At 33.4% G+C, this 22,833-nt stretch overlaps 2 protein-coding genes across 3 annotated transcripts in view; both read right to left on the bottom strand.

Moving 5' to 3' along the window:
• LOC135834844 (serine/arginine repetitive matrix protein 1-like) overlaps positions 1–22,833 on the bottom strand; it is an 81,394-nt gene that overhangs the window by 14,832 nt on the left and 43,729 nt on the right. For both annotated transcript variants that reach the window (XM_065348820.1, XM_065348828.1), the window contains exon 2: positions 5,795–5,858. In XM_065348820.1, coding sequence (XP_065204892.1) covers positions 5,795–5,818 — 24 coding nt within the window. In that variant the 5' untranslated portion in view covers positions 5,819–5,858. The remainder of the gene's footprint in view (positions 1–5,794; positions 5,859–22,833) is intronic.
• On the bottom strand, positions 7,024–21,584 carry LOC135834870 (uncharacterized). Its single transcript, XM_065348850.1, has 3 exons — positions 21,115–21,584; positions 13,427–13,540; positions 7,024–7,757 (listed from the first exon to the last, which is right to left on the bottom strand). The coding sequence occupies exons 1-3, from the start codon at positions 21,218–21,220 to the stop codon at positions 7,663–7,665; spliced, it is 315 nt and encodes a 104-aa protein (XP_065204922.1). The 5' UTR covers positions 21,221–21,584; the 3' UTR covers positions 7,024–7,662.

The following is a 22,833-nucleotide window of genomic DNA, read 5'->3' as shown; positions in this document are numbered from 1 at the left end:
TTTTTTATAAAAAGTAACCAGTAACTTTAGTTACTTGGTTACTTAAACAATAACCAAGTACGAGCCCTGCTGAGTCTAAGATTAAAAACAACTCGGTTTTCAAATCGTACACCCTCATCTCGTTTTACAACCCCCCCCCCCACAAACCGGATTTCACGATTTTGCTTCCAGAACTAGCCCGGTGACCCATTTAAGTAGGTTGCAATTTCCAAAAATGATGGTAGTTTTCATGTTGCACTCCCTATATCTGGTTTAGCCTCTCTCCCCCTCCTCATCTGACTTGACGATTTTATTACCAAAACTAGCCATGTGACCCATCAAATTAGGCTAAAATTTCACGTTGAATCTCAAAATGGTGACAGTTTTTATTCTGAACCCCTTCCTCCAGTTTTGCCCATTTTCCACTCCTAAAAAAACCCCTTGACAATTTCTTTTTTCAAGGGCGTCTTGAGACTAAAAATGGCGACAGTTTTTATTCTGAACCTCTTCCTCCAGTTTTGCCCACCCCACCACAAAGAAACTTGACAATTTCTTTTTTCAAGGGAGTCTTAAGACTAAAAATGGCGACAGTTTTTATTTCCAATCACCTTCTTTCCTTCCTACACAATTTTTTACTCATATTCTGATAAATCAAGCCAACAAAAACCAAGGTTACCATTCTAGTTAATTACCGCGCCGATAAAAATATAAAAATCATTTCTGCGAATGACGTAATTAATTAGATGAGCTGAGAACTGAGATTAAAGAATATGAGTTCAATCACATGAATCAGATGAGTCAGTTTCAGTTCATTTAGAATATTCAAACGAAGTCAGTCCAAAGTACGAAGACGAATCTGTACGAATAATTACGATAGTGGAGTGGCAAATGAAAAAAAAAACTGCATCTTTGATGAACGAATCGTGAATTTTGGTATGATAAATTTTGGGGCCTAGATGAAGTTTTTAAGACCAGAAGCACTCGACCCCCCCCCTCTCATTCGAGGAGAGGTGATGATACTTACCATTTTGAAAAAATTCCTGTGAATCGAGTTTCCATCAGAAATCAAACATTATGGTCAATGGTGTCTGCTGTTAGATATTGACCAGCACTTTTTATTTTCACCATTGGAACCATTGTCCCTCCTTCTCTCCCCCCCCCCCCAGCGTGGGACAAAGCCTTTCAAATTATGGATCTGGAAGACGTTTAGACTCATTTTAATTGTTCATTTTTTGGTTCCAACCCCTCTCTGCTCCTCACTTTTGGAACTGAAATTCGATCAATTTGTACCTACTACTTGGTTCATGGGAATATCTTACATGAAAAAAATAAAAAAACATTCAGAATAGAACCCTTTTATGTGTTAATTTAAAAAACACATGCGTGTTTCCGGTTTTTATACTAGAGGGAATATTGCACACATTCGTAATTATGCATACGTGCCCACCACGTTCGAGAGTAGAAAAAGGATGCTTGCGACTGTGACGTATGTGTGGCTTTATTTGCGATTTTATTAGGATTTATACGATACATACTGCTACAATAACGCAACTGATAAAATTCATAAGATAAAAATATTAAAAATAACGTCGAAAAATTATCACACGCTCACACATGCAAAAATCCGTAGGATGATTGATAAGCATTCGCACATTATCGCCAGAGGTTAATAGGTATTCAATTTTTAACCTGCGATGAATTAATTGAATTCTATATTAATTTCTCATTTTTGCATCATTTGTGAAAAAAGGGCCTAAATGTAGAACCGCCTTAAATACGAGTAAAATTTTTCCAACAAAAATCTTTATAATTATGTATTTGTAGGAACATGAAACCGAAAAAGTAGGCAGAACAGATTCTAATAAGTACATAGTACATAGTACATACTAAGAAGTCTTTCGTTTCTTTGGCAGTGAGCATAGATTTTGATCAAGTTTTTCGATTAAATTCATTGTCAGCCCCCCCCCCCCCCTCATTGAACAATAAGTATCAAAGTTTAACCTGTTTAAAAAAAAAAAAAAAAAAAAAAAAAACTTGAAACCCCTCACTATCCCTCATTTGAAAAATTATGTACATGTGAGAGGTAAAATTAAAAAGTTTACAATTTCGAGAATCTACCATCTTTTCGTTGACGTGGAAAATCATGAAGGTAGGTAAATCGAAGAGAGTTGATTTTGATTGAAAACATCGCACGAACAGATGCAGCTATTAGATAGATTAAACGATGTACCTAGAGGTAAATAATATAAATTTTCATCGAAACAACTAATGGCCTTGATCTTTAATCATTCGTATGTACTTAATACTTATATGTGATGAACGGCACGTGGATAGCACAACCAGAGAGCAAAAAAACATAAGTTTTGAAGCCAAACTCTTATTTCAAAAAATAATTTTTAATATCTAGAGGGTGCCCAGAAATATCGAGTACCCCTAAGAAAGTTTTTCATTTAAAATACAGATTGGCAACGTGAAATAGATGCATATGATTGGCGGAATGTTATCTCTCCAGTCCAACAACCAATCATGTGCTATCATTATTATCATTCACTGTGACAACCGAAGTATTTTAGTAGAAAACATTTTTAGGGGTACTCGATATTTCTGGGCACCCTGTACCCAGAAAGACAAAAATATAGGAACCAGATCCGAGTACCTAATGAGTAATGAGTCCCAATGAGTCAGGCTATTTCAGAACACATTTTTATCATTTTAAATGCGACACTGCAAATGTGTGAAATGCAATCTGCAGATTTCTTCCACACAAAATAAATTTTGTTCCAAAGTTAGCCATGTTGTGACCCATCAAAGATGATTAGAATTTTATGCTGGGACCAAAAAATATGATGTCAGTTTTCACATTACATAATCTCTTTTTGTTTAGTTGTTTTAACCCCCAAAATCCCAACTTTTACAATTTTAATTCTCAAAAATGGCCTCATGAGAATGACTGATCAAAGAGGTTTAAAATTTTACGTTTAAATCAAAAATATCGACAGTTTCTATGTCTTAGCCTCCACTACTGATTTACTCACCTTCCTCATCTCACTCAGCAAATTTGTTTCCAAGACTAGTCGTGTGACCCACTAGAGAACGTTGAAATATCACACTAAACTAAAACCAAAAAATGACAACAGTTTTCAGATTTCACCCTTTCTCAAGTTCCAAATTTTCCTCTCTACCTCACACCTCGATTTTATTTTCAAAAAGGAACCGAGTGACCTATCAAAGTGGATTAGAATTTCACGCTAAAACTGAAAATGGCGACATTTTTCATCTTCTAGTCTTTCAACTCTCCCTTCACACTTCGACCTTATAATTTTGTTCTCAAAACTAACTTTGTAACCCATCAAAGTGGGTTAAAATTTTACCAAAAAAATCTGAAAATGGCAACATTTTTCACCTGGTCCCCGTCTTCTCCTCTCTCTTTGCGTTCTATCCCGCAACCTGTCTTCAGAATTTTAATATTCAAAGATGTGATCTGTCACGAGAAAACCAACCTAGTGTGAAAAACGTAAATTTTACAGGAAGGGCATTTGCAGTTTTGAGTCTAGAGTCTATGTATCAGACGATCTAAAATTTGTAGGTCCGTGAAACTTGCACCACTTTTAGCCCCCATGAGTGCCAACATAACCCGATATTTTTTTTTTCAGAATCATCACATTCAATGTTGCCAAGTCCAATAATCGAAATTTCCCAAAATCGATTTTTTCGATTTTTTTGAATTTTTTCCCAAAAATGTTGCAAAAACTACCCGAGTATGAATTATTAATGAAGAATAAGTTATTATTATTAAATTTATCACGTTTCTTAACAAATATTTGTTCAAGGTGAAAAGAGTTGATTTTTCCAGAGTGAACCTCATTCAAATTTCAAAAAAACGGCCTAAATCCTACAAATGTGAGCCGATATCCACAAAAATTTGTATGTTGACTCCCCGGACATACATTTTGAGAAAATCAAAAAAAAAATTTTTTTTCATTTTTTTTGTAGTTGCTCAATTTTTTTGACCTTAAATTTAGGGTCAAAAGAATCGTTCGTGAACGTTTTTAGCACCGCAGGCAGATTCAGCACCCTGAGTACTACCAATATCCACCATAAAAAAATATCGATTTTTTGGACACTTAAGTTGGTTTTCTCGTGACAGATCACAGATAAAGATAGTCTTGTAAGTTGTAACCTATCAAAATAGCTTAAAACTTCACGCTGAACCCAAAAATGGCAACAGTTTTCGAAGCTACACCCTCCATCCCGATCTCAGCTCCCCCCTTCCCCCTCCAACTGACTCCATGATTTTTTTTCAAAATTAGCCAAGTGACCCATCAAAGTGGGTTAAAATTTCACGCTGAAAACAAAAATGGCGACAGATTTCATGCTACGAACCATCTTCTTGTTTTCTGTTCCCAAAAGTGAACTTTTCACAAAATAAGTGAAAATTCAACGAACCCATTTTTCCAAATTTTTCAAAAATTAAAAATATTAAAATCCACGAGTATCTAAAATTCATAAATATAGCGCTCAGAGAGACCAATCAGAGCAAATGCAGGACCGTTGAGAGGGGGGAAGGGGGGTAAAGAGGAGTATTTCTTTTCTTCCATTCAATTCCTCGTCTAGAATTCTCAAAAATTAGATTCGATCGCAATTCACACAGCACAAAACTTCAGATCAGATAAAGTAGGTATTTTTTCAAAGAAAAATTTGAAAAATATTTTACACTCTCATTTTTAGGAAGACCTTTTGAAACTTTGAAAAAATGTAACGTATGTAATTTGGAAAGATGAAGGGGAGGGGATTAGTTCTGAAAAAAAGTCGTTTGGAAATTCAAAGTCAAAGATTAGAAAAGTTTCACGCGATTATACTTATTACAGATTAAGTGATCTAAAATTTTGAAAAATATTGTATTTTGAAAGGAGAAAGAGGGAGGGGGGGGTTATGTTTTCTGAAAAAAAATCATTTCGAAATTCAAGGTAAGGAGATAATGGTTCCGGAAGTTTCACACGATTACATTACATATCAAGTGATTTAAAATTTTTGAAAATCTTGTATTTTAAAAGATGAAGAGGAGGGGGTTAATTTTGAAAAAAAAATCATTTTGAAGTTCAAAGTCGACGGTTATAAAAGTTTCACACAATCATACTACCTACAGATTAAGTATTTAAAATTTCAAAACTTTGAAATTTTTTTAGATTTGTTGGGATATTCAGCAAGAGCTTTCATTCCAATTATTTTCTCAATTGTCAATTTCTTTTTGAAAAGTTCAAGCATGAAAGTTTTGTGTACAATACTAAGTACCTATTTCTGATTTTCACAATGATTATCTTACATGAATGAAGTAACATAGCTTAGCAGGTTACGTCAACACAGTTAATGACCTTGGATTCTCACTTAAACTGTTTCCCAGAAAATCAAGAAATTCGCATCGAGCATCGAGTTATTTTTCAATTTCCAAAAAGAGAATTTAACCGTGCTCAAATTCATCGTCAGTATAGTAAAAATTACAATCTAATATTTTATTTACTCCTCCCCCCCCCCTATGAAATTTTCCACAGCTCATCCGTCAAATTACTCTCTAACGTTGAAAAAAAACATACAATTTCGTACACCTAATTTTATCACAATTGAAAAATATTTCTCAAAAAAAAAAACACCAACAGCAACCTCGCGAATCACTTAAATCTTCAAATACTTAATATTTTCACTCTTCCAAACACATGTTTAAATTTCATTCTCATTAAAACAGACGTAATTTTTCAACAATACCTACATAATTTCACCAGTTAATTAAAAACACATGATAAACAGCTCAAGTACTCACTTTATAATTTTCAACCGAGCCCATCTTGTATGATTTTGGATACGAACACGTACAACTTCAACACCTTAAAAAAAATACAAGACACGAGAAACAAAGTTAAATTCACGAACAAAGTAAAAAATATTCACAATAATACACAATAATGCATTAAATTAATTAAATTCTCGATCGTTATAAGTACGAATAACACACGACGAAACACAAAAACTACCAACGAACTAGACACGCAACACACACAGTAATCCACCCAGCACGACTACACAGTCCCTACTGAAGCAGTGAAGCTCTGAGCTCATATGGTTATCAACCACACAGCCAAGTACCCAACATGAATCGAATGATGACGTAGCCCCAACGTGCGATTTCATCAAAGTAACAGATTTAACGTCACACGATGAATAACTGTACAAATGTATACCCTGTGTTAGGCAAAATAATCAACACCAAATCATCGTCAGGCGGAGGTGGAGGTGGCAGGTGGAGGGAATCACCGAATCATATGGTAAATTCAACTTACACGGTGAAAGATGGGTATAAATTTCAAACTGACGTGTGCAAGTGTTTTTTATTTTCATGATCGTACTTAGTCGTGTTCAAACGACAATGAGCCAATGGCGCCGATATTTTTTGTCCAATGGATGTAAATTCGTTGCTTGAAAATATTGGAATACCTTGCTGCGAGGTCATAAGTACGCCATAGTGGCCTTGCCTCGAGACTCGATAGTCGGTGTTGCTTGCCACAATGTAAGAATTGGGTAGGTAGTTAGATGGAAGTAGGTATTCTGCACTACCATCGAAATGTACGACAGAATAAGCGATATTGTATGTAGTTCAATCGAGCTACCATTCTATTAATAGAGTACTTAGTCTGCTTCAAAATGAGAGTGACATACAACACAACAACCCATCATATTTATCTTATCACCACGTCTTGTGGTCTTATGATAATCGTTTCGTCGAAGCTCATTTTATAATAATCTCCCCATTACCATCTGGTTTCCTGTTTAAGAGCTCGATGTACCTACTGTACCTACATATTTTAAAGCAAAATCTGAAACAAACCAACAACTGACCACAATTCACATTCAGTAAAAGTACCATCTCCCCCTCCCAAGTCCCATGGGATTAATAGACAGTGATATGAATGAAATCAAACATAGTCTCATAGACTTATCACAGAGTTCACCTCTACATAGGCCTACGATTCTATTTTTAATTCACACGTCGCGTTGTAAAAATAACAAAAATTTATTTCGAGCAACAGTTGGTTAACATTTACATAGTGATCACAAATCATATTAGACTAAGTTTATCATACGTGTAGGTAAAGGTAGGCTACATTGTGTTTAATCATAACAACAAACGTTTATGTATTGAGTTATTTTTGCAACGTTCGTGCAATTACGTAGGTACAAGCACACGAGCTAACATTTTTCCTATTTCGTTTATATGTAGGACAACAAAATAAACAAACGTATGCATAATGCAGTTAAAATTACGAGTACATCTTGGCAACTAGTGGCATACTCCTACGCCTTAAAATAATCCACGTTTATATTATGTATGTAGAATATACGAATAATTCCTGAGTAACAACGTTATTATGTATAAGTATGTATCTATTTTTTACACCATAAAAAGAACCGTTGTTTTGTTTTTTGTTATCACTTATCAGGTCCTCTACACCGATGAAAAGTGTCCTTGTAGCAATTTACCGAATTCTTTAGCATATGCTTAATGCGATGTACATAAGTGTAATTGTTTTGTTGTAGGTGAAGAGAGAAGGGACAATTGATTGGCACGTACTACGTGGTGCATTATGAATGGTTTACGTTTACGCAGCCAGTGTAGAAGAAGATGAGCTATGGTTAATTGACTGGTTCGACCTTGACGAACTGTTTCCCATCGTTAATATTGGATATCTGTCGGTCTTGTTTAACTCTTTTCTCGTTCACGTTGTAAACTGCAGTGACAAAATATGTATTGGAATAATATCGAGAACGAATATTAATTTCTTCGACAATAATTAATAATGGCGCATTCGTCGTGTTGCAGTGTTGCAGCTCTGCTCTTGGAATTTGGAAATGACTACGAGTAGATACATCTCTTGTTCGAGTTGAAGAGTTCGTTTCAAAAATTACTAATGCCAAAATTTTCGAAAAAAAATTGATGAAATTATTTTTTAAAAAACGACTACGATTTGTCAACTTTTTCATGTTTTAAAAATAGGTATGCTTCTCATTCCATTTGTTTAAAAAATCCACGTCAACGTTTCAATTGAGGAAAAAATTGCAAAATTGTTTATATTTTATCAAAGGAGATGGGGAAAAAATGAGGCTTTTGGATAATTTTTGGAAAAAAATGAGGCTTCTGGGTAAATTTTGGGGGAAAAATGAGATTTTTGGGTAATTTTTGGAAAACATAACATTTTTAAGCAGTTTTAGCAAAAAGCGAGAACTTTTGACCATTTCAGCAAAAAGCTCAATTTCTCGGCAAAAAACCCCAATTCTGAATTTCTGGAAGAAAAGCGAGGTTTTTTAAGAAAAAAGAAATTTTTTCAGCAATTTTGCCAAACAGCGAGAATTTTTGTCAATTTTGGCAAAAAGCGAGACTTCGACAATTTCAGCATAAAGTACGACTTTCAGACAAAAACACAACAATTTTTCAGAACTTTCGACAATTTTTGGAAGAAAGTGAAACTTTTGAGTAATTTTTGAAAAAAAAAAACATTTTTGGCAATCAACTTGTTCAAGTAATAATTGCATCGAATTTTCATTCAAAAGGGAGACAATCCCTGCATGAACATTTACCAAATTCAATAAACAATGGGGTCGGTCGTTTTTCAAACTTTTTTGTTTTTTTGAAATGTGATATTTACACGTGTAGCAAAAAATCATGACCAAATGACCTCAACAAGATGTAGAAAAAATTGCAAATTTTTATGGCAATGCCTAGGTGCTTAGGTATCTGAGAAATTATAATTTTAAGGGTATCATGCGTTCATGTCCTATTCCTAAATTCAATTTTTTTCGAAATTGCTCTTTTCAAAAAATATCATCCAAAAACCAATATTATACCCCCCTTGGCTTCTAAAGCCTCCTCAAGTCAATCTACAGCTTATTAACTACTCAAAAAATAGCCACTCTCCATTAGTAATAAAACAGAACTATCTTGAACTCTTATCACAATACAAAAAATTCAATCTTTGCTTTACAGATGGATCAAAAATACCAACGCTTCATACAGGATATGCCTATTCTATAAATGATAGAATTTCAAATTTTAAAATCCATAACTGTTCTTCAATCTACACTGCCGAACTCACAGCTATTTTCCATTGTCTCTGTGATACACTCACTTATGAATCAGAAAATAAGTCCTTCTTAATTCAAAGTGATTCCCTCAGCTCACTAACTGCTATCCAAAATCTTTTTTCCGATCACCTTCTAATTCAAAATATTCATAAAACTCTATTTGACTCACAAAATTCAAACTTCTTTATACAGTTTATGTATGTACCCAGCCACGTTGGAATCTTAGGAAATGAAATTGTAGATATTAATGCAAAATCTGCCACCACCCTTTCTCCCCTTTCATTTATCACAGCTGACGACCTCAAATCTATCTTCACCCAAAGCACACTTAAGGAATGGCAAAACTTTTGGTCCCTCCAAACCACAAACAAGCTCTTTCAACATAAAAAATTAGTCCATCCTTGGAAAAACCTCTCCCACTTAAACAGACTTGAAGAAATCATTATAACCAGACTGAGAATTGGCCACACAAAAATCACACACAATCACCTCTATGAAAAGGCCCCAAAACTCACATGTCAGTTCTGCCTGTCAGAACTTATATCTGTCCAACACTTACTATTTCACTGTCCCTCCTTACATCAGCACAGACTATCCCTACAAATAGACGAAAGATCCCTATTCATACCAGACGACCCTTCCGAAATTAAAAAATTCTTAGATCTAATTAAAAAACTTGACCTTACCAACTCGATTTAAATCTCATACGACGGGTGTAATAATCAAGTAATTACAAACACCCAAAAAAAAAAAAAAATATATATATATGTAAAGTGATTCAGATAGGTAGTCAAAAGTTGAACAAAAATTCGTGAACTTTCCAAGCTTACGAGAAAGTTTTATTTGCTATTTTCTTTCTTTCATAGTTTCAAACATTCATTTCCAAGACAAATAAATAAAGTTACAAACAAAAAAAAAAAAAAAAAACCTCCAAAATTAAAGCGATGATTTTCCTGAAAATTCAAGTCTAATTTTTTCGATGATTGATATGTTCTTTTACTTGCATATTGTTATTGTTTTTGTCCAAAGTATTATTAAAAATTTTCATTCTTTGAAAGTAAAATTTTGAAAGAGTGGCAACAATTTCCTCAAATATCATTAAATTTTTGAAAAAAGTCACAAAGTTTGACAAATATTACAAAATTTTTTAAAAAACCAACAGAAATCTTTGAAAAAAAATTGAGAAAAAATTACAAAAAATGCAATTTTGGATAAATTACGAAAGTTTTGAAGGAAGAAGTTTGGGGTGGAGGGGGGGGGTTCATAAGTTTCTCTTTGAACTGGATACTTCTTCGGATACAAAAAACAGCTGAAAAATCTCGAAAATTTTTGAATAAATGACGAAAATTTTGAATGAGTTGCAACAACTTTCCCAAATATTACAAAATTTTTGAAAAAATCACGATATTATAGTTTTCGAATAAATGGCGAAAATTTTGCAAATATCGCAAAATTTTACAAAATATCAGATACGAAAATTTGAAGAAAAAAAAAACTAAAAATTTCAAATAAATTTACTTTTTGATATTTCAATTACTGCGATCTCACGTAAATCTCAGAAAAGCAAAATACTAGGTAAAGTAATCTCTTAACGCAAACTTGTTGAACAAAATTTCATTTAATCAACGTCCAAGATCTTTGACAACTTTTAAAATCAATTCGTCGCTCATCCGTACCAATTTGTTTGAATTTTGACGTCATTTATGGTGGGTGGAGGGGACGAGGGTTGCATATAACGAGTTGAAAAACAGCAAATTGAAAACTTAAGATTAAACCCATGTTTATTAGTTCCAAAAAAAATGTTATTCGATATCTCACAACTTCACAAGACACTAGGTAGGTATGTTAAAGGCTTTCTTTGTGAGGTCACGCAGATAGCCCCCATCTCCCCCCCCCCAATCAAAAAATCGAAAAATTTCCATCAACATTAAACATTGAAAAAAAAAATCAAACAATCTGGCAAAATGTGAAATTAAAAAAAAGAAGCTTCTTATAACCAATTTTTTTAAAAAAAAGGGCTTTTGTTGCGCAAACTTTAACACAAAAAGAGGATTTTTTCAGGCATCCAAGACAAAAATCCGATACTTTTTGGACGTTTCGGTAAAAAAAACACACTAATTTCTTAGCAGTTTCCTCAAAAATCACAATTATTCAACTATTTTATCAAAAAACTACATCCTGAGAATTTTGACGAAAAAAAAAATTACAACCACATATTTGTCAACTCGTCGTCAAACATTGACTCTCTTTGATAATTTTGTCAAAAAAAACAGAAATTTTTTATTTTGGCAAAAACAATGTTATTTGGGTAATCTTGGCAAGAACAAGACAGTTTGAAAATGTTAGTAAAAATTGGCCCTTTTTGACAATTTGAATATTTTTTTGAAAATTTAGACGAAAATTCACGATTTTTGACACTTTTTGACTCGGGCTACTTTGGCAAAGAAAAACCAGAATTTTGTAATGAGCAAGTTTGAAAAAAAACAGGACTTTTGTTTGGCAATTTTGGAACAGAAAGAGGGTTTTTTGAACAAATAAATCGAAAATCATTTTTCGGATGTTTAAGGTGAAAAGTGGGTACAAAATTATGGACTTACAACTTTCAAGAATTAAAGTGGCCCCAAAAAACAAGTGACAAAAAAGGCCTGGATATTTTGATCTAAATTTAGAAAAAGCTACCCACAGCTTCTAGGTACCTACATAATTATTTCAAAAACACCCATTTTAACAATGTCACATTTCAAAATACATAACACCAAAATTATTCATTTCGATGATAATTTTTTTTCCAAATTTTAATCACCCGCAGTTGACACTTACAACACCTTTTTAAAAATGGAGTTTTCAACTTTCAATTTTCGAAAATTTCACTAAATGATCTCCCATCAACTTTCAATGAGCTTTTGCATGGCGAAATCAGTTCCAAACCAAGTATCACAGTTCATAGACCGAGTTATAAACTCCCAAAGTTGAGCATCATGAGATAGGTAGGTACCATTAAAATTGAATGAAATCGGAAAATCCAAAGTCGAAAACTCGGTTGAAATGGTTGAATGATTTGCCCTCCCTCCCCCTCCCCTCCTCAATAACAAAGAAAAAGTATAATTGTTATTCGATCCAAAATATAAAATTTTACTCGAATTGACTGAAAAGGCGTAGGTGTTTAACATTCATATGAAAATACACTAAGATTCAACTTCAATAAAAATGAAAACATTCAAAATGACACTTAAATAATTTCATTCAGTCGATTTAATGAAAAAATTATCCTATCGAGTTGAAAAATTCTACCTACAAATAAGTATCTCGTACACTAAAAAAGATACATTTGTCGGGCAGTTAGTCACATAGGCTAATAGGCTTCCAAGAAACGGAAAACCATCATAAAATCTATGTTTCACAAAAACTCAGGTAACAAAAAATCCTATTCATCAATATTTGGAATTAGGAAACTCGATTTTTTTTTACAAACGCAACGTCTTTTTTAAAACATCACGATTTGCTCCAAAAAATTCTTTCGTATCAGTATACAAAGACGCTTTCTTCTATAGCTATGAACTCTCCTTGACCCTGAGCCTTATTGTCGCTAAACTACCTGCGTTTCCTTCGCTGCACATTCTTCCAGTCTAGCAACATACAAGTGTACGTTGTATGCGTTTTAAACGCGATATAAATACGTAGATCCTATTCGAACCCCTGTCGTTGTCGCTCCTTTTCAATAAACCTTCTGTCACCCGCAGGCATACCAATATCTGTTCACCATTTACGAATTTGTGTACAAAAGCCTAAGTTTTGTCGTTGTTTTTTTCTACATAGAAATACCCAGCACCTTAAATGCACACAGGTTGCTTCGAAATTTTCTAATTAAGTTATTACAGTGGCTCGAACTCGAAAATGAGTGAAGGGGGAAGGAGAGATGAAAATTTTCAGAATTTTAATTTCATTTCTGCAGTTTTTTTTTACATTTATTTCATTAACAGAGATTTAGATTTTATTTTCAGATTGGAAACGAGTGTTGAAATGATGGAAGACGTAGGAAGAGGGGAATGGGATTTTAATTGATTGCAAAATCGACGCTTTTTATCCCATTTTTGGCCTCAAGTTTTCCATACTGGTCCCACTCCCTCTCCCTCTCCCTCCCTCATCCAATTTTAAAATTAAGCAAATTTATGCACTTCTTATAGATCCTCTTCAAAGAGCTGCAACACTACTTTTTAATTCAAACACGTACGCGCCATTGCAAATTACCTCGTTAAAATGCAAAAAATGTACTTTTAACCCAAGATCGAGCTACCTGGCTCGTTCACTTATCACTTACCAGTTAATAAAATATTTTTGTCGTATTTGGACGTGTCGTCGTAATTGTGATGATTTCTCGGTCCACGTTTATAAATAGACACGGGCTCGATTGTCGACGAAACCGGTTCCATTACTAAAAAGTGAGCGTGATTGTAAAGATTAAATTATTTATAAAATGCGTTTATCGTCTCTTGCGATCTTGTTTCCGTGTAAGTGCGCACTTTATATTGTACAATACCGTTGTTCCAGTTCCCCGTTTACCCCTTTCGAGTTTCAATTAAAATAAAAACAACTCGACTGGCGAAGATTGGCAGATATGAGAGATGGGATAATTTTGATGTGTTTTTATAAACATTCAGAGCATATAGATTGAAATATGGTACATTTAAGATATAAATGTAGGTAGAGGTACTTGTAGCATAAAAACCCATTTTGCAGGATGCATTGCTCGATTCATTATCGTCATTGCACGTAAATCGAGAATCATTATTGCAAACAAATAGATAATCGATTTATTGATCGTATTGCACCGATGGATTTCGAAAAAATCGGGTTATAGAATTCAGAAAAGTCGCTATGACGTTCAAGTTTAGTTTAACAGCTGTTTACCTGAAATTTATTTTGACTCGAGACATCGAAAAAATTCGTTCCAAAAAAAATGAATCATACTTGTAACGAATTATGAGACGAACGCTACCATTTGAAGAAAAAAAATAATAGGTACATAATTCATCGTACAGACTGTTTCTCGAATAACTCTGTATGGTATACCTTTATACCCTTCTGAAGGTTACATTAAAGCAACAAAAAACGAAATTTGATTTAAATTCTCGATGATGAGTTTGAATGAAAATACAGTACTTTATGCAGTTGTTTGCAAACAAGTTGTTCGGAAAATCAACTTCGAGTAAATATTTTGCAAATAAATTCATCAATCGAAAAGAAGTTTTACGTCATGTGAATTGTAGATCAGTAAATTTCACGACGAATTCTTCCCAAAAATGTCGTAATCGTTCGAGAACGACTTGTCAAAAAAATTGAATTCTTTCGTAAAAAAAAATCATCATCATTGATCATTGAAAACAGCATTTTTATAAAATGAAGGGATCATCACGATCTTTATATTAAATTGGGACAATCTGCTCTCAAATTTTTTTCAGAAAACTTTATCTTGCTTAATTTTAATTTTGTCAACTGAAATGGATCTGGGAACAGGAGACAGACAGCTTTTCCCGCCATACAAAAAATTTTAAAATGATACCAAGGATGCAAAATGCAAAAAAGGAAACTACTTAAAATGTGTATTATCGAACCTAACAAACATTGGATTTTTGAAAAACCGCTCTCCCCAAAACCCCAAAAACCAAAATTTCATCGATAGATCAATTTTTCGATTATTGGCGAATTTTTACTTCGATAAATAAATTTCCCTTTAGAAATTTATCCAACAGTATCCCTCTCTTGCCCTCCTCGACCAAATGTCACAGGTCTCAGTCAACTTGGAGCTCTCTCCGGGATACTCCGATTTCCTCTTAGAATTTTCAAAATCCAACACCAAAAATATGGAAATTGATAATCCAGGTCAAGGCCACTCTCATTTCGAAGTTTCGCTTTTTTACGCGACCATCACCACCCAAAATTGATTTTATGAAAAAGTAATCCTACATTTTTTGATTTTTCCCAAGTCCAATAAAGTAGTGACGGAAGCCACCGTTTATTTTTGTGACAAAAATTCTCGTAAAATAATCCCTTTTTGAAGAAAATCGCCCTGGTCTCCCAAACCATATTGGTCCTTCTTGTCTGGAGCCTCCAAGTTGAAAAAGAGAACAAGAAAAATTGAAATATTTTCAATAAACAATCATTTTTTTCCTTCCATCCACCGTCCAATCCTAAGATATTTTCGTAATTTTTTCTTCTCCTTTATCCTCACGAATCTTACAGTCGATCAAATCGTACAACGTAGAGTGAAAAATGCATGCAGGTATTATTTGTATTTCTGTAACAAGCGAACTGAAACTGAAGGCTAACCCTCTAACCCCTGTATCTGGTTTGGTCTGGCTTTTTTACATTCCTACTCGAATATTGGATCAACCAAATAATTTTGTTCATTCACCCCCTCAACCTGCACTGGCCATCACGACGATTTAGCACATATGTGTTAATTTTAGAAACCCGATGATACCCCCGAGTGTTGAGTAATTTGTTACGAACTAAATGTAGCGTGAAATCGTCGTATATGATGAATGAAGGATACAAAAAAAAACCGACAAAACACAGCCCTATTTAAAAGTCTTTTGTAAAAGCACGTTAGGTTTAGGTATCGATAAAGAATGTGAAACGCACGAGAAATGCGAGAAGGAACAAAAAATCAGACCAGATTCGTCTTACGGGTTTAAAACAACCATCTTTCTCCCAAGCCACAACATACAAAATAGAATAGATCAAGTTGGCAACGTTTTTTTTTCTTTTTTTTTTTAAATGTCTCACATTTTTACGTCAGAATTCTTCCAAATAATTGTTTTTCGACGAGTAGCCCCCTTCCTTCTCAGTCCCAATAATGTTGGTCATTGCAAATAGAGACCCCTAAGTACACAAGTAGGAAAAAATCAACAGAAGAAAGATTAAAATTTCAAGTCTCTAAAATATGTTACAAAATTTCCCATTTCTAGCCAACAGTGTCAAAACAAAAACCTTTTCTGAATAACGATTCCTCTTTCAAAGAAATGTCTCTTGGTCTGCCAAATATTGTTTTCATTTTTACATAGAGGCCCCAATGTGAGAAAAATCAAAATGATAAAATCAACATAGAGAAAATTTCAGCTTCTTAGAATTTTTTCATTTCAAAAGTTATAGGTCTGAGGGCTCGAGTACTATTTTTTTATCATTGTGAGAGGGAGGGAGTCGAAACTAGAATAGAGCTTTTCCGATGAAAATGAATCATATATCTAGGTACTTTAAGATTATAAAATGAACATTAAAATTAATTTCTTGGAATTTTTTCAATCATTTTTTTTCAGGTACAACTTTATTTTAAGTTGTAGGACTAAAAAATTCATACCCCCTCCCCCCAATAAAATCAACAGCCGTGGGAAGGTGTGATAATGGAGAAAAAACTGCAAAAAAAATTGGAAGTAGGTATCAATAAGAGCTACCTTAGTCCAGATCTCATTTTTGATTTTTGAGTGAGTTTCAAGTATCGTAAGTATCGGAAAAATCAAACAGTTTCTAAGGAAAAATAATTGAGTTTAAAATGAACCAAATTTCAAAATTTTCAGTTTTTGGAAATATTTTAGTACCTAATAAAACCTCATAGAAAAAAAAACAATGGTTTGAGAACAATGATAAATTCCATTTTCCATTACTTTTTATCAATCTTATCATTTAATTTAGTGGTACAACCCCTTCGTTCAGTCCCTAGAGAGTCTCAAAGTTTTGAGCATCCCATTTAAAATTTTAGAATAATTATTGTTTTTTTTTTTACTGATTTTGAAAGTGGGAATTTCTCAGAAAAAGTTGATGAAATCAGACCACTGGAAATTTTATTGTCTACAATTTTAGTCGTTGTCATTTTTTCCACAAAACTCTTCCAAATTCCAAAGTTTCAAGTTTCTTATAAATATTTCAAAAATGGAGCCTCGAAGAAAAAAAAGTAATGAAATCAAAACGATTGAGAATTCGATTCTCTGCACCTTTAGTTCTAGGTACTCGTTTTTGATTTTTTTTTCGTTCTTTCTAAGAATAGAAACACTTTGGCTTGGATAAATTTTGAGCATCCTCCCCCTTCCAATTCAAATTGAAGCATTTTAAGAATCTTCTCTTAAAATTCGTGCTTTATTCCATTTTTTTCCGATCGAATAATGTTGAAATTTTCCAATCATTTGCGTTTTATTTTCAGAATTTAAAATTTTTTAAAGGCCTCCAGGTCTCCACAGAAATTTAAAGTTATATCAACACTTTATATCAAATTTCGAAGTTTAAAGTTTTTTATTATTGATTAATTGTTCAAGTTTTTCATAAATATTTCAAAAATGGAGCCTAGAAGGTAGGTACAGGTACCTATAAAAACGATTGAAAATTCAATTCTATTCTACTTATTTTGATTTTTTTTGTTTTTTTTCCATGACAATAGAAACAGTTTGACTTGGGCGAATTTTGAGAATCCTCCGCCTCTCCATGAAAATGTACTAAATCCCCCCCCCCCGACTAAAAATTCCAACAGAATTGCCAAAAAAAGCTTCGAAAATTTATAATTTTTAAAAGAATTAAAAAAATAATCAAGAAAATTCATCAAACAATGGAAATAATCAATTGGTTTTCATTAAAAAAATATTTTATTTTTTTCTATTATAGTATAGTAGCCTATGTATTTAAATTATTTTAACGTTTTAAAAAATGAAAAATTCTGAAAAATTAAGCTTTCATTTTTCGCTCGATTTATAGATTAAATGACAGAATTATTTGAAGCATGTTTCCAAAACGCACTAAGTCCAAAAAAATATTGATAAGTATTAGTACAATTTGGAAACGTAGAAATGGCCCAAATCTGCTGATTTTTTGATATATTGTAGCCAAGACCCTTGGGCACAACATATCAAAAAAATCAGCCATTTTGGGCCGCAACTTTATGCTAGATGGCCTTGCAACTTCAGAATCTTTGAAAATGGACTTAGTGCAGTTTGGAAACGTAGGTATGCTTCATTTGAAAAATTGGGAAAAGAAGCACCTTCGGGCAAGAAGGACTTTTTCCTGACTTTTTCGAAAAGAAGGGCCTATAACAAAAAAAAACAACTTTTCCTGCCCTTCTGGATTGGAAGGTCCGTTAATAGACACCCTCAGCATTTGAAGAATCTTGTCTTAAAATTTGGGCTTTATCCCATTTTTTTCAATCAAATGTTGAATTTTCCATTTATTTGCATTTCACTCTCAGAATTTAAAAATACCTTAATTTGGCTTCCAGGTCTCCACAGAAATTCAAAAGTTTCGAGCATCACATTTCAGATCTCAAAGTTTCTAGTTTTTTTTTTTTTGCAAATATCTCACAAATGGAGACCCTTGAAAAAAAATCTGACGATATCAACACGATAGCAAAAAACAATTTTCTACATCTTTAGCTTCCCTAATTTTTTCGTAAAACGCTTGGTTTGGCCTCCAAAGCACTTCAAAATTTCGAGCATCTCATTCAAAATTTTACTGTTTTCAGTTTTTTAGCAAATTTATTTCAAACATGGGGGGGAGGTCTCCTGTAGAAAAAAAAATGCATCAAAAAGATCCGGAATTCAATCTTTTAAAATTTTGGTTTTTCTCACTTTTATGGTTTCGCTTTGAGAAATGAAATTTTATTGGAACTGAATGTTCTCTTAAGCTATCCAACCGTTTTTTGTACCTATTGGACACCATTTGAGAATCATTAAGGCGGAGGGAATAGATAAATTTTCATTCAATTCGGATGGGTAATTGCTGAGTAATTGCAATTTTAGTTCATTATTTTAATGCATTAAATCCTAAAAAAGGGAAAAGGGGACTTGTAGAACACCTGCCGCTCATTGTACCCTGCTATACCCCCAGTCTATTCCATCACCAGCTGTGTTTCATTGTACCCTGTTACACCCCCAGTCTGTTAGCTGTAAATTCCAAGTGGGCGTGGTTTGGTGGGGCGTTTACCAAACAAATATATTATTTTAATGCCCTAACCCTCGTAGCAAAGTTGTGGCTGAGTGGTTAGGGCATGTAGGTAGGAATAGGAAATTTAGGGACCCAGGTTCGAATCCCCGTGAGGTAAGTAGGTAGGTGACGGATTTTTCGTAGGAAAATTGGATAGGTAAATGCTTTGGAGTTACTATGTAGTACATGGTAATGGGGCAAAAATAATGCTGAAACTGAGTTATGAATTATGATATCATTTGCTAACTAAAAATTCATTTAATTAATTTTTTGTCTACCTATAACCATAAGTATAAAGTAAGAATTACTTGACATGAATAATTTTTAACTTTTTACTTATAATTTAAAAATTACTTCAAAATGAGAAATTAAACTAATTTTTGTACAATTGAAACATGTAATTTTTATTATCATGATTTAGTAAAAATTACATATTAAAACAAAATGATTTTTACTATTGGTACATATTATAGCAAAATTTATTAAAATGATAAGTTTTACTATACGATTACAGTAAAAATTATTGAATGGGATCTGGTACTTAATTGTGAGTATTTAGTTAAATTTTTTTGTAAAAATTACCCATATTTTTTTCGTGTAATAGGCAATGCAAATTCTTAACATAGGTATTTTATAAGATTTAATTCTTAATTTAGAATAAAAAGCAAGTTCTGAAAATTGGTTTGAAAATTTATAAATTTGAAGACAATGGAAATTCTAAAAAAAATAATATGAAAATTTGTATTTAGAGACGCTGAGAATTCCAAAAATTGATTAAAAGTTCTGTAAGTTGCAGATAATGTGAACTTGAAAATTATATGAAATGAAATAAGTATTGTAATATTTATGAAGAAGATGAGAATTCTGAAAAATTGGAGGCAATGTAAATTCCAAAAATTGAGTAAACGTTTTACAATTTGTGGACAATATGAACTTGAAAATTGAATTTGAAATTTTTTAATTTAAAGACAATAAGAATTCTGAAAAATTATTCAAAATTTGACTATTTAGAGGCAATGTGAATTCTAAAAATAGCAATGCAAAATTCTGAAAATTTATTGAAAACTTTATGAAATTGTAGCGATGGGGAATTCGGGAAATTGATTTGAAATTTTGCAAATTTTAAAACAATGCAAACTATGAAAAACAACTAGAAATTTCTTAATTTAGAAGCAATACAAGCTTATAAATTATTCTGAAATACCTATTGTAATTTGGAAAATATGAAAACACTGAAAAACAATTATTATTTTGAAGCAGTGAGAGTTTCAAAAATTCTCATCACTGTGACATGGTTGATTCACTTATGCACTACCTAGATGTAATAACGGTTATAGCTGTAGAAAAGGCAGCTAGCTACGCACACTTTGCAGCTAAGCTTTGCTTAGCTGTCTAGTTTTTTCTTTTTTCTGTAAGATCTTCGGTTTAGTCTCAAGAGCGCTTTGAGCATCACATTTCAAATTCCAGATGAGCTACCATTAATTTTTTTTTGCAAATATCTCGAAAGTGGAGCCCTTTTCATAAAAAATTAATGAACATTTTTCACTAGTTAGGTGTCTCTGTCTATCATTTTCACCCTGAAATCTTTTGCTTTGCCCTTAGAGTGTCTAAAATTGTTGAGTGTTTCATTTCTCAAATTTCTGTACGATAAAAATTCGCGTTTTTTGCCGAAATTGATAACAAAAAAATTACAAAATTGGGTTCTAGCATATCCAAAATTCGAAAAACCAGTTGTGCAACTGAAGTTTTGGGTTAAAAGGAGGAGCAGGGGGTGAGGGAGGAGGTCAAGAACGTATTGTTTACAAAAATCCAGCTTTCGTTAAGTGACTTTCTAATTTCTACCTATAGAATATTTTTTTCCAGCTCAGAGTTCGCCAAATCCACCAGCTTCACCTGCTTTCCCTCCAGTCCCTGAATCAATTTCTTCACTTGGAACACAATTTGAACCCTTCCAATCACCTCCAACTACAGTTAAAAACAACGCACTTACACGAAAACAAAACCTCCCAAAAACCCCGAAACTTTCACCAAAAAAAAGCAACTCACCAAGCTCCAGTTTATTTCCTCTTCTCACGTAATTCGCATAATCGCCTCGTGCCACGTACAAAATAGCGAAAAATAGCGCCAAAAAACTCGAAACTCGATAGTACATCGCGTCAAGCGTACAATTCGCGAATCACCACAACAACATTCCAAATAATATTTTTATACGTATAGGTAATATTATTTTTCACAACACTAAACCAAACACATATAAGAGACAAGTAGGTACCTAGATACCTGTACCACCAGTAAGTATCCAACTACCTATAGTAAATCGCACACAGGTGCAAGGTGCGGGTACCTAAACCTATCTCTCTTCCAGCCTGGAAACTCTTGTAAACGCGTTAATTACCTCATATATAGGTAGAGGTAAGAGTACGTGTATGAATCAGCATGTATTTAAGATAAACTAAACGTACGTAAACGAAAACTTGCGGTTGATGGTGATGTGAGATGTGAAGCGATTCGCAACAACGAGGACGTTGCTATGTTGGTTTTTTTTTATGAAAGCGAAACGTACTCGAACCGGGACCTACGCACTCCATGAACCAGTTACCGTGTTTTTACCTAATTAGTAATCTTCTCTCAATCTCTCGCAGTCTCGTGTAGTATGTAAAGTCTGCATAGAGAGGAGAAAAAAAACATCAACAACAACAACATACACATCGCAATACGGGAAATAACAGTACATAACGTTTTTGGAGACTGGAGATGAGAAGAGGAGGACGAGGAGGAGGAAGAGGAGGGGAGAGACGCGTGCTATAGCATTATTTATTCCATTAAAAGCGAAACTGAAACTGAAACTGACGGGTATCGAATGTACTTTCAATTACGATTACTCGACTCGTTTCGTAAAATTACGATAAATTATGCAAAATACGAATACACGAACGAACCCTACCAGCGACTTATTCGATTCATTCATACGTGAATTTGTTTCGTTCTCAATGCAACTTACTCGTGTTTCTGGATCATTTTTCTACGATAAATTTCGGTATCGTGTTGGCGATTACGATGCTTCTTTCGATATTCTTATTAATTAATATTTATGGTAAGATAGTATTTATTCATCAATTTCTCAGAAATCATTTCGCACCATGCTTTGATCACAGTTCCCCACTCGTGAAGTGAAATATCGAAAATACATTTAGATTATTGAATTTATCACTTATCTTATTTATCTAGTTTTTATCACAAATGGATGTCAAGTTCTTAGAAATATCCGGTTAGGAAAAAAAAGTGAAATATAGGATTCATCCTACACACCATTTACGTATACATTCCAAACAAGTCACCAGCAATCATCATCAACGCGGAGAGAAACTCACTTTGTGTATTACTCGCAATTACAATACAAATTACTCTTACACTCGTTTGTCTTAAACACTCGTACTCGACATGGCTGATTTCACGATGAGCCTGTAGTTTGAATTTCGCTCTATGTTTTTACGAAATTTGGACGAGGACTCCTTCTTCAAAAACTGTTTATAGATTTGAAGTGACCATGTCGATTATACGGTCGTAAAAATATTTCAAAACGTGTCTCACTAAGTGGATCATTTATTTAGAAAAAAAGTGTTCTAAACAGATGCACATGACCAGACGATCTCGACGATTCTTCACCACAGGAGTCTCACCCTGGAATTTATCCATTCAGTACCATCGTGACGTGATGCCTCTCGAGGGGGTATTCACATCGTATCTTGCATACAGGAAGCTGTA

This window comes from Planococcus citri, chromosome 1, assembly GCF_950023065.1.
Source record: "Planococcus citri chromosome 1, ihPlaCitr1.1, whole genome shotgun sequence".
Classification (NCBI taxonomy): Eukaryota; Metazoa; Arthropoda; class Insecta; order Hemiptera; family Pseudococcidae; genus Planococcus; species Planococcus citri.
The sequence above is the reverse complement of the archived record's forward strand: the minus strand, read 5'-3'. Positions and strand labels throughout refer to the sequence as shown.